The sequence below is a fragment of the Chiloscyllium plagiosum genome, unplaced genomic scaffold (assembly GCF_037043375.1).
Source record: "Chiloscyllium plagiosum isolate Xiang-an unplaced genomic scaffold, Cpla_swu_hap1 HiC_scaffold_1, whole genome shotgun sequence".
Classification (NCBI taxonomy): Eukaryota; Metazoa; Chordata; class Chondrichthyes; order Orectolobiformes; family Hemiscylliidae; genus Chiloscyllium; species Chiloscyllium plagiosum.
In genome coordinates, this window is record NW_028270139.1 from 110,409,885 (window position 1) to 110,422,517 (window position 12,633).

General features: G+C 43.9%; 1 protein-coding gene across 5 annotated transcripts in view; it reads right to left on the reverse strand.

Moving 5' to 3' along the window:
* LOC122548517 (tropomyosin alpha-4 chain-like) overlaps window positions 1-12,633 on the reverse strand; it is a 108,387-nt gene that overhangs the window by 68,430 nt on the left and 27,324 nt on the right. Inside the window, exon 1 of one of the 5 annotated variants that reach the window (XM_087989788.1) lies at window positions 2,903-3,204. The exons of 3 other annotated variants lie outside the window; for them this stretch is intronic. In XM_087989788.1, coding sequence (XP_087845914.1) covers window positions 2,903-3,040 — 138 coding nt within the window. In that variant the 5' untranslated portion in view covers window positions 3,041-3,204. Of the gene's footprint in view, window positions 1-2,902; window positions 3,205-12,633 lie in introns of those variants that run through there. One more of the 5 variants, XM_087989786.1, reaches the window with a different exon arrangement.

The following is a 12,633-nucleotide window of genomic DNA, read 5'->3' on the forward strand; positions in this document are numbered from 1 at the left end:
GGGTTGAATGGTCTCCTTCTGCTCCTATGTCTTTTGGTCCTATAGAAGACATCAGTTTGAGCCACTGGGACATTATAAATAGGCATAACCAAAAATGTTCCTGACTAAAGATGCTGGTCAGCAAGAAATTAGAAACAAACAAGGTTCCATCTCCTAAATGGTTTACAATATACTGCAACATGACTATCCAGAGATAATTTTTTAAAAGTGAACTTGGTTGTCACACCTCAAAGTAGAGTGACCTGCCGAAGATCATTTAGCCCTTGAGCCTGCTCCACCACTCAAAACCATGGCTGATCTGGGTGTAGTCTCAAGCACTACTTTCCTGTCTGCACCGCATGAACCGCAAATCCTTTGTCTTTCAGAAATCTAAAACCAGTCCTGAATAAATTCAAAGATCCACCTCCATGACATTCTGAGGGAAGGGGTTCTCACACTAATGACTCATCAAAATTCTCCTCAGTTTCAAAATAACAGCTTTCTTTTTTTTTAAAGACTACCATCCTGGTCATCATCTCCTCCATAAGAGGAAAATCATGGGGGCATACTATTAACTCAAATTGATTCAATTAAATCACTTCTCATTCTTCTAATCCCCAAAGGAAGCTGCCCCAATGTGCTGACAGGCACACAAATCAGGCGAACACAGCAGGAGGTTAACTGATAACCTTTAATATTCACCAATATAAAGGCATGCCAAAATGAACAGTGCCCAGACAGAGCCAGTTAAATTATCAAAGGAATCATTCAGATAGAAAAGGAGTGGAGAAGGAAGAAAAGCAGAATCAATTTCCAATTAAAAGCTTCTTACATAATCAATGTGGAATTAGCAAAGGCTCTGAAACAAAGACAAACTGCCAAAGAACCTCATGACTAAGTGAGCAAATAAGGCAGAGATGGAGCGAAGGAACAATAGTGAGGCACACAAAGGGATGGATGACAACATGCCTTTTCCTAGCTGCTATCAGTTCTAAAGGAGACTCACTGGACTCAAAATATCAACTCTATTTTCTCTCTACTAATTTCTCCCACAATTTCTGTTTTTGTTTCAGATTTCCAGCATCCTCAGTTAGAGTCATAGCAATGTTCAGAGTGGAAACAGACCCTTCGGTCAAACTTGCCCACACCAACTGGATATCCTAAATTAGTTCAGCCCCATTTTGCAGCATTTGACCCACATCCCATTAACCAACTCCAGATCCTGAGCACAAAACTAAAGGCTGATACTCCTGTGTAGGATTGAAGCACAGCTTCATTGTTCAAGGTGCTGTTTCAGATGAAATCTTAAACTGAGGTCTGCTCACTGCATGCACTAGTTTGATCCCCGTACACGTGTTTGATTGGCAAGAGCATCATTCCCAGTGTACTGCCCAATATTTATCTCAACCCCGATTACAAAAACAGATTATCTGGCCATTATCACATTGCCGTTTGCAGGAAAATGCTGTGCACAAACTGGCTGTCGTGTTTCCTACATTTCATGATTACTTATATGGCTGGAAAGCAAGGAAGCATGTGGCAGTCATAAAGATGCTATATAAATACAAGTCTTGCTTTATAAAAGATGAGACTAATTTAATCCTTGCAAGCCTCTAACATTTTGTCAATGTTTCCAATAAAGTCACTGACAGCTAATGTTTGAACTCTAAGGTTACTCATCTGCAGAATCTTATCCTTGATTTAGCCAAGATGATGAGTTCTTCTGTCCCACTAGCCAATGCAATTGTAAATGAAAAGATGAACACAGCAGCTTATAAACAGGAACAAAAGTAGTATGTGACCTCCTTACAAGTGCTGAGATAGGCTGATGACTGTCATGCACTTGCTAAACTGGAATAGTACCTCGCTCTCCCAACATGATTTCTGCAACCTACCCCCAGCCTTGATCACAAAAGTGTACATTGTGATAATATCCGACAAGTACAATTACAGCTTTAAAATATATACATAGAGCGCTATGATGATCATGCAATATAGAGAATCCATATCACCAACAAAATTGCCTACAAAAAAAATCACAACACTCCAACAAAAATGCTAATGCAGCCACCACCCATTTACTTAATGCACAAAAAGGCTGGAATGTTCTCTCCGGGAAGTCAGGCCTGCACCCCTCCCATTCAGCAGAAACTGAGGGGGTACACACGGTGATTAATCATAAAATCAAACTATGGTGAGGGGTTCAGAGGAGAGGACAGGCTGGATCCCACTCCTTGGGGCGGGGGATAGGAGAGATTAAAAGATATCCACACAAACCTATAAAACTGACCTGAATTGTTTAACAGTAAAATTGCAAAGAAACCCTCTGCAGTGATCAAGACATCGCCTTCCCCTCTTCACAAAATCCACTCACGTCCCACCACGTCTTTTTTTTAAAAAAAAAGTCTTCGCCAATTTCTTTCGATGAGAGAGGGTGAAAAAACACAGCCTTTAAATTTTACATAGGAGTGAGTTAGGATTGAGGGGTGGGGGCAGGGACTGCGAAAAATAAATCCCCACTCGAGCTGAAGTCAGAGGATTCCCAGGTTTGCAAATCCTGGTCGTAACTCGCATCGACTCGGCAAAAAAAACCCTTGGGTAACACCCTCCCCTCCATTTTGGAGTGAACAATAATCAGATTGCATCTTTTGTTTCCCGGCAATAGCAAACAAAATCTCTCTTCCCCATCCCCACCTCATTTAGTTTTTTTTTTAAATGAAGACTAGGGGGATTGGGAAGGAGCGACTGTGAATGGCCGCAGATCTAAAGGAAGCCAGGGATTACAGCTGCTCTCTGGGTTACAATGTAACGTGAAGGTAGTCGCCTGTGGCAAGATACAGAGAAGCCTCCAGCTTTACCCTCCACCCCCACCCCGTGTCCGAGCCCCGGGCAGAGGAGGGCGATGGGGATGAAAGGTGCTCACTCTGTCCCTGGCCTGGCGCTCACTGTCCAGCTCCCGCTGCAGCAGCTCTGCTCTCTCCTCCGCCTCATCCGCCTGTTGTTGCAGGAACTGGATTTTTCTCTTCACTGTATCAATCGTCGCTGAGTTGGGACCAGACATGATTCCTTCTTCTGCTGTTGCTGCTGCTTCTTCCCCGTCCTCCTCTTGGGGAGCTGTATAACAAGGGGGAAACTGGATACAATTTGCAACAAAATAACAAAAGAAGGAGCAATGCGAGAGAAACAGGACACAGTCTCCGGGCGATCAGGTGGCTCCACAACCTCCCGCTGCCAGGTAAGAAAAATCAGCGACTCGTCCCTCTCTTCTCCCGCAAGGGCGTGAACCGCCGGAAATTCCTGCGTACTCTTAACCAGGCGAAGGGGAGGGACTGAGAGCCTGGCCGCTCCTCCAGCCCGCGGTCCTGCTGCTGCTGCTACCTCGCTCTCTCCAGCATCCCCAGCAAGTGGAGGGAGGGGAGCGGTCGCTCACTCGAATTGAGTTCATCCTCAGGTTGGTGTGGAGGCGACGTTGAAACCCCCGGCTCAACGTTGAAACCCCCGGCTCAACGTTGAAACCCCCGGCTCAATGTTGAAATGTGCTTTCGCAAACCCTCCCGTCCTAAAATTCCACACAAAAAAACCCCCTGATTTTTGTTTCTATCATTTCGCGATGTTAAATGTGTACCTGCGAGGGAATGCTTAAATATTCTCAGGTTACGATTGACGGGAGGTCATTCACCAACCCGTGGCAAATTAAAAAGCTGTCTCAATTCTATTAACAGCCCCACAAATTTTACTTTTTCGATGGGATATCAACATCCCTTTTAAAAGTTTGTTTTATATTTCACTCTGCTTCCACCAACTTTTCAGGCAATGCATTCCTCGTCTGAACAAGTCACAAAAATCTGTTTATCTCCCATCTGGTTCTTTTGCTTGTTATCTTAAACCTGTGTCCTCTGGTCACTGATCCACCCACCAGTGAAAACAATGTTCCTTATTTAGTCTTCTTTGCATAAGGGGGAGAAAAAGTTTTACAAATTTAGAAATTGCAGAAATGGTTTAAATTATTTTCTACTCTGTTTATCTCGCTTGTTGATACATTGTGAACTTATATGTCAACTCGGCTCCCTCAGAGTAAATTTGGTCGTGCATTTAAGAACAATACATGAATGTGCCCTCCTGGCCTCCTCTGTTCATTGACCTTTGTCTATGCTCCAGCTGTGAGGTTTAGGGAAAAAAATCCTGTTCTCGAATAGTATTCAGAGGTTCCTAGTGGGACTTTTGTTTGGTAATTGTTGATCATTTACAAGTTTGCTGATGACACCACCATAGTCAGTCGAATATCAGATGGCAACGAAACAGATTACAGACGGGAGGTGGAAGACCTGGAAAAATTGTGCACTGAGAACAATCTAGCTCTCAATGCCGGCAAAACCAAGGAACTTGACTTTCGTTGGGATGTTACTCATGACCTCCAACACATTAACAGAGGTGGAATGAATGGAGAGTGTCAAGCTCCTGGGAGTGGTCATCAACAACAAGCTTTCTTGGACTCTTCATGTGGACGCACTGGTTATGAAGGCCCAACAATGTCTCTTCTTCTTCCTCAGGCAGCTGAGAAAATTTGGCATGACGGAATACCCTTGCCAACTTTTATAGGTGAGCCATTGAGAGCATTCTGTCTGGCTGTATCCGTACCTGGTATGGCAACTATACCATTCAAGATCTGAGACGGTTACAGAGAGTGGTGAACTCAGCCTGGACAATCACAAAGACCAACCTCCCATCTTTTGAATCCATCTACCAGGCCCTCTGTCAAGGAAGACCGCCAGCATTCTCAAAGATCTATCCCACCCTGGCAATGTTTTTCTACAACCTCTACCATTGGCGAGAAGGAACAGAAGCCTGAACACGCACCAGCCAGTTTCGAAACAGTTTTGACCCTGCTGTTGTCCGAATATTAAATGGACTCACAAACTCTTAACATTCACCTGTACCTGTCTTTTTGTTTTGCTGCTGTTTACCTATTATTTACTACCTATGCTACTTAACTATGTGATCTGCCTATATTGCTCGCAAGACAAAGCTTTTCACTGTGTCTCGGTACATGTGACAATAAATTCAATTCCATTCAATTCAAGCTCGCTTTCCTAGGTTTCATTTGTCCCCTGTCATAGCTAGTCCAGCCAACAACACTGTGTGTCTACAATGAAGTAATGGTAGTTGAGTGAGACAACAGAAGATAAATGTGGATCTGTACTTCAATATGATTTATCTTCCAACTTATTTATTTGTTCATGGAATATGAGCATTGTGACAAGGTCAGCATTTATTACCAATCACTATTTGTCCTTGAGGAATGGAGGTGAACTGCTTTCTTGGACCAGTGCCAACGCACCCTTCTGGGGTCGACCTGATGATGAAGTCAAAAAGTGTGGCTCTGGAAAATCACAGCAGGTGAGGCAGCATCCTTGTGAGGAGCAGGATAGTCATTGTTTTGGGTGTAAGCCCTTCATCAGGAATGTGGGGAATGTGGTGGAAGGTGGCTGAGAGATAAGTGCGGGGGTGGGGGGAAGGTAGCTGGGAAGGCAAGAGGTAGATGCAGGTGGGGCATGATGATGTTAGGTCAGAGGGGAAGGTGGATTCAAAAGGAAGAAGGACAGGCAGGACATTTGAAGAGGGTGATGCCAAGTTGGAGGGTTGGATCTGGGATAAGGTAGGTGCAGGGGAGATAAGGAAACTGATGAAATCGACATTGATGCTGTGTGGTTGAAGGGTCCCAAGGCAGAAGATAATGCATTCTTCCTCCAGGCTTGGATTCGGCAGTGGAGGTGACCCAGGAGTTGAAGTGGTGGTGTTTGGTTCATGTGTTCCAGAGATGTTCCCTGAAATGTTCTGCAATTTGGCATCCTGTTCTCCCCAGTGTAGAGGAGACCACATTGAGAGCAATAGACACAGTAGATGAGGTGTTTGGATGTGCAGGAAAATCTCTTGGATGGTGGTGAGGGGGGAGGTGTGGCGCAGGTTTTACACCTTTTGCAGCAGCAAGCGAAGGTGCTGGGAGTGGAGGTGGGTTGGTGAAGGAAAAGCAAGATAGTTGAACATTAAGATGGTTGTGGCTTGAAGGAGATTTGCAATTCACTGAAAGATGAGGACAAAAAATGGAATCCCAAGACAGGAAATACAAAGACTCTGATGCAGAGCTTGCTCATGTTTTTTAAAAAAAAATTGTTCAATTAAATTCCAAAACAATACTTATGCCCTCAACAGGCCCAGACATGTGAAAAAAAAATCTGCTCATGATGAAATGCTTTGGGAACTATAGGTTTAATGATACCTGGAGCTCCTCTCATACATGTTTTACTTAAACTGATATGCGCATAATAACCCAAAATATTGAAGAAAAAAGGACCACCACTGTAAATACCTTGAATATATATTATTTAAATACTTTAGTTATAAACAAAGGAAATAGGAGGCAATGGTGCACTGGTAATGTCACTGGACTAGTAAACCCTAAGCCAATGTTCTGAGCACTTGGATTCAAATCCCACAAGGTAAATGGTGAAATTTGAATTCAATACAAAAAGCTGGATTAAAAACCTAGTCTAATGGCAATCATGTAACCACCAGCAATTGTTGTAAAAACCCATCTGGTTTACGGAAAGAAACTGGAAACTGATCCTTACCTGGTCTGACCTGCATGTGACACCAGACCCACACCAATAAGGTCAACTCTGAACTGTTCTCCAGGCAATTACAAATGATTAATAAATGATAGCCTAGTCTGTGACATCCACAATCCCCTTAATAAATACATACAAGAAAAGCTTATCTGATATCCAGTGCTAGACCATAAGATATAGGAATTGGTACTCTTGAGACTTGAGCCCTTGTCTCCTGCTAATGAAAATATCTTTGCCATTTCTATTCTATCAGGGTTGTCAGTATTCTGTAAGTTTCAATTGGATCCCCCTTTCATTCTTCTAAACTTCATCAAGTACAGACCTAGAGTCCTCAGCCACTCCTCATATCACAAACCCTTCGTCCATGGGGTCATTCTTGTAAACCTCCTCTGGAGTCCCTCCAAGGCTGGCTCATCTTTCCTTAGCTATGAGGCTCAAAACTGCTCAATTTTCCAAATGTAGTTTGACCAAAGCCCTATACAGCCTCATCAGTACATCTCAGCTCTTGTACTTTCGCCCTCTTGAAATGAATATTTTAAACATTGCATTTGCCTTCCTAAATACTAAATGAATCTGCATGTTAAGGTTAAGAGAATCTTGAACTAGAACTCCCAAGTCCCTTTGTGCTTTAGATTTCTGAAGCCGTTCCCTGTTTAGAAAATAGTCTAGGTTTTTATTCTTTCAAAGTGCATTATCTCACACTTACCCACATTGTATTCCATTTGCCACTTCTTTGCCCAGTTTCCTAGATACAATTCTTTGGGCTAAATGTACCATAGGGTATGGAGAGAAAGCGGGAAGAGGGTACTGAGTTGAGTGATCAGACATGATCATGTTGAATGGAGAGCAGGCTTGCAGGGCCAAATGGCCTACTCCTGCTCCTATTAGCTATATTTCTATTGACAAGGGGAACTGTGTTGTTCTGGGAAGGAGGGGGATGAGGTAAGCTCAGAAGTGCAGGAAATGGATCAAACGCAACTGAGAATCCTGTCAACTATAGTGGAGCAGTCCTTGGCCGAAGAGAAAGGAAAACATGTTGGAAGCATTCCCTATGGAAGGTGATAATTATTGGAACAGATGGAGACACTGGGAGAATGGAATGGAGTACTTACAGGAAAGATGATGTGAGGAAGACACAGAAAGCAGAGGAGGGATTAGCAAAGCTGCCTCCTCCACAAACTCATACTGACATCTCTGTGAGACTATTAGCTTTAGAGAATATGGGAGCACAGTCTAGCGAGCACCTCATCGTCACAGCCTGCAGGGGGCAGAGGAGGGAATGGCCCAGGCAGCTGGCACTCGGGGCAGCCCCAGGCAGGACAGCACCCTGTGGTGTCAGTAATCAGGGACTTGGTCCACATGGACAGGGAGGTACAGGAACAGCGGACAGGTACATGGCACAGGAGTATAACCCTCATTGCCCCAAAACTGATGCAGTTCAGTGAGTCATATGACTTTGTTTTGTTCATTCACTCACAGGATAAGGGTGTCACTGGCAAGGCCAGCATTTGTTGCCCATCCCTAATTGCCAAGAGGGCAGCTAAGAGTTAATCACGTTGCTGTGGGTCTGGAGTCGCATTAGGCCTGATCAGGGAAGGATGACAATTTCCTTCCCTCAAGGGCATTAATGAAAAAGATGGGTTTTTCGTGACAATCGACAAAATATTCATGGTCATTATTATACTCTTAATTTCAGATTTTATTTTTATTGGATTTAAATTCCACCAACTGCTATCACGAGATTCAAATTCCAGCCCCCAGAACACCACCTGGTCTCTGCATTTAACAGTCGAGTAATAACACCACTAGGTCATTGCCTTCTCTAAGTCTGGCTGGCTGCCTCCATGGACAAGTTGGCATTGCCACAGAGAGCCATGTGCAACACCCTCGGGGTCTGCTAGAGGGATACCTGCACTTCACTGTCCTAGCCATTGGTCCTCAGAACTGAAGGTATGGCAACAGGGGGATGGGAAATCTGGCAAACACTCCAGGTGCTTCTAACAAGGAAACTGGGCAGCACCACAAAGCAGCCAGTTGAAGGAAGTGTGGTTTGCAGAAAAATAGATGGGAAGGCATGATGCAAAGAGTCTGCATTGGGATATGGATAGATTAAGTGAATGGGTAAAACTCAGTTGCAGATGGAATATAAAGTAGGAAAATGTGAGGTTATGGACATTAGTAGGAAGAATAAAGGAGCTGATTATCAATTAAATGGAGAAAGACTGCAGAAACTCTATCACAGAGGAATTTCGGAGTTCTCATCCATGAATTCAATGGGTAATGAGGAAAGCAAATGGAATAGTGGCCTTTATTTCAAAGAGAAAGGAGTATAAAAGTAGGGAGGTTTTGCTAAAACTATATAAGACACAAGTCAGACCATAACTGGAATATTGTGAACAGTTTTGGGCCCTTTATCAAAGGCAATATGTACTGGCATTGGAGACAATCCAGAGAAGGTCCACGAGGCTGATGCCAGGTATGGAGAGACCATCTTATTGGAGAAGTTGAGTAGGTTGGGCCTGTACGCATTGGGAGATGGAAGAATGAGAGGTAACCTTATGGTTACCCTTGTGGAAGAGTCTAGAATCAGAGGACATAATCTCAGAAAAAGGAGTCACACATTTACCACAGAGATGAAGAAGAATTTCTTCCCCGAGGCTTGTGAATCTGTGGAATTCTTTACCACACAGGGCTGTTGAGGCTGGGTCATTAAGTACATTCAAGACTGATAGACAGATTTCCAAACTGTAAGGGAATCAGGGGTTATGAGGAAAAGGAAAGAAATATTAGGTTGAGGGTTATCAGGTCAGCATTGATCTCACTGAATGGCAGAGCCAGCCTGATGGGTTACTGCTGTTCCTATGTCTAATGGTCTTATGTTCCTTGGCTTTAGAAGTGCGAACCTCAGAAGGTGCCACAACCTCATTTACTTTGCCCACTCCAAGTGTGCTCAGCCATTTTCTTCCTCAAGGTGCATTTCCAGTTTCCAAGGTGACAGTGAGCACTCCTTGGCCAGTGGCTTGCAGCTTCTGTTCAATGTGTTAGCCAGCCCCCAAACATCTAAATCCCCTTCCTGGTAATCCTTTCTGTAACGCTGGCATATGAGGTATAGTCATTCACTCCCCCCACCCTTTTGAAGCCTAGGTGGTTCTGACACCTTCCAATGTGATCATCTTCCCACCCAGGCTTTACCATATCCTGCCACTGCAGATACAGTTACCTTGCTGCACCTCACAATTGTCACTCCCCACTTCCACTCACCACAGTTAAAAAAATCTCATCTCAGCTTTTGTTAAAAGATGGAGCAAGTTGTCCCCATCCTCAAGTTAGACCTGGCCTGACATCTCATCCGATTTTGCCGTAAATCCTGTCAGGGCCCACATTACTCAGACCCCTATAAAAGTTTGGTCTTTGTTTCCCCTTTCACAACGTACCAAATACGAAATATAAATTAAGCACAGTCATCACACTATTACAAAGACACTCCTTAAAACTTACCTTTTTGAGCAAGCTTTTGTTACCTAATTTCCCCCAATCTAATTTCAGTGTCATATTTTGTTTTATAATGTTCCTATGAGGAGCTTTGTGATGCTCTTTAAGTTGAAGATGCTATATAAAAGGATTTTTTTATTATTGTAATATTGCACCTGTGACATTAACAAATGGCCCTCACTCTTCAGAGACTAAAGCAAGAGGTAATGGGCTGTTGACTAAAAGTTTGTTTGAAGAAATGTCTCTCAAGAAGGGTTTTGGGAGATGCATTTCCAGAGGAATTTAGAAAAGGAATTTCAGAACATGGGATATAGGCTGCACAGTTGTTAGTGTTGAGGAGATAGAGGTACACAGAAGTGGGTACACAGAGACAAAGAGAGAGGGGTAGTCTTTGTAACACAGATGGAAATTGTGGAGAGAGGATGTGATAGCAGAAACTCTGCTTAGAGTCTTTCAGTATGTTGAAATTGTAAACAATCAGCCAGAGACAGTGATAAATACAAAGGTTGGGGTGGAGCCAAAGACAATAGTGTTGGCTTTTATAGTGTTCACTGAAAGGAAATGATGATTCAACTTGAAACTAGATTTCAGACAAATGGTCTGATAGTACAGAGACACAGGCAATTTAGACAAGACCTAATCAGGCATAGGCAAGGTGGGGGTGGGGGTTAATATAGAAAAGTGGATACAAAGAGGGAAAATTGTAGGAGTGGGCCTCCAATTACCTGAAAAGGAGACCCTCTCCATTGGCCGGTGACCTACAGGGTCTTAGCTGCAGTTAGGTCTTAGTCTTTAGTGGTCATTCATTCTAATTTCAACTGAGCCCTAGTAGATTAGAGTGGCACTGAAAAACACAGCAGGTCAGGCAGCATCCGAGGAGCAGGAAAATCACGTTTTGGGCAAAAGCCCTTCATCAGGAATGTTGAAGAGCTTCAGCGCAGAGGAGATGACCTGGGGGTTGCAGTGAGAGAGAGAGAGAGAGAGAGAGACTCACTGAAATCCTTGTAGAGAGTGGAGGAGAACTTCTTCAAGGTAGGCATCCTTGCAAGAGGATTCGCAGTAAGGATAAAATCAACTAGGCAAAAGTGAGGACTGCAGATGCTGGAAATCAGAGTCCAGATTAGAGTGGTGCTGGAAAAGCACAGCAGGTCAGGCAGCATCCAAGGAGCAGGAAAATCGACATTTCGGGCAAAAGCCCTTTATCAGTGAGCCCTGGTAGGCAGCTCACCTGCGGCATACCCTGCCCTTTCCATGTTCTTTAAATCAGCAGTTGGTACATTGTCAGTGACACTACACTCTATTTTATGGGCCTGTCCTTCTGCTTTCCTATCTATGGGTGGCCATTAAAACGCAGCCCAATGTGTTAGAGAACAAGGAGCAGTGACCTACTGATGGGAATGGGCTAATGGAGAAGCAGAATTTTGAGAATGGCAGGATTTGGGTAACGAGCCCAATACTGGGATGTTAAATGGGTGTCAACCTCCCAATGGATAGGAAACAGTCAGCCACTATGACAATTACTAGCCATTCAATTCAGGGTGGATAACTGTTTCTCAAAGTGGAGGGTGGCCTGTGGGTGCAGCTATGTTTGGGTAAGTGGAGGTCATGGAGTCATAGAGATATATGAACAGAAACTCGTCTTTGCCAACCAGATATCCTAAACTGATCTAGTCCCATTTCCCACTAAACTCTTCTTATTCATGTACCCATCCTGATGCCTTTTAAATGTTGTAATTGTACCAACCTCCACCACTTCCTCTGGCAGCTCATTCCATATACGCACCAGCCTCTACATGAAACAATTGCCCCTTAGGGCCCTTTTAAATTTTCCCCTTGCACCTTAAACCTACAGCCTCTAGTATTTGGACTTCCCTACCCCAGAGAAAAGACCTTTTACCTTGCCTATTTACCCTATCCATGCCCCTCATGATTTTATAAACCTCTATAAGGTCACCCCTCAGCCCCCGATGTGCCAGGGGAAACAGCCCCAGCCTATTCAGCCTCTACCTTCAGCTCAACCTTGGCAACATCTTTGTAAATCTTTTCTGAACCCTTCATGTTTCACAACATCCTTCTGATAATCCTGTACAACCTCAACATGACCTCCCAACTCCTATAATCAATGCACTGACCAATAAAGGCAAGCATACTAAATGCCTTCTTCACTATCCTACCTACCTGTGAGTCCGTTTTCAACAGACTATGAACCTGCACTTCAAGGTCTTTTTGTTCAGCAACACTCCCCAGGACCCCACCATTAAGTGTATAAGTCCTGGGAGAAAGTGAGGACTGCAGATGCTGGAGATCCGAGTTGAGAGACTCCTGATGAAGGGCTTATGCCCAAAACGTTGATCTTCCTGCTTCTCAGATGCTGCCTGACCTGCTGTGCTTTTCCAGCACCGCACTTGCGATAGTGTATAAGTCCTGTCCTGATTTCCTTCAAACAGTCCTAGAAAATTCCAGCCAGATTCTGATCCAGGGTCCTAATAGGCCATTTAATAACCTCAGCCAGCTCTGCACTTTCTGCAGACAGTTC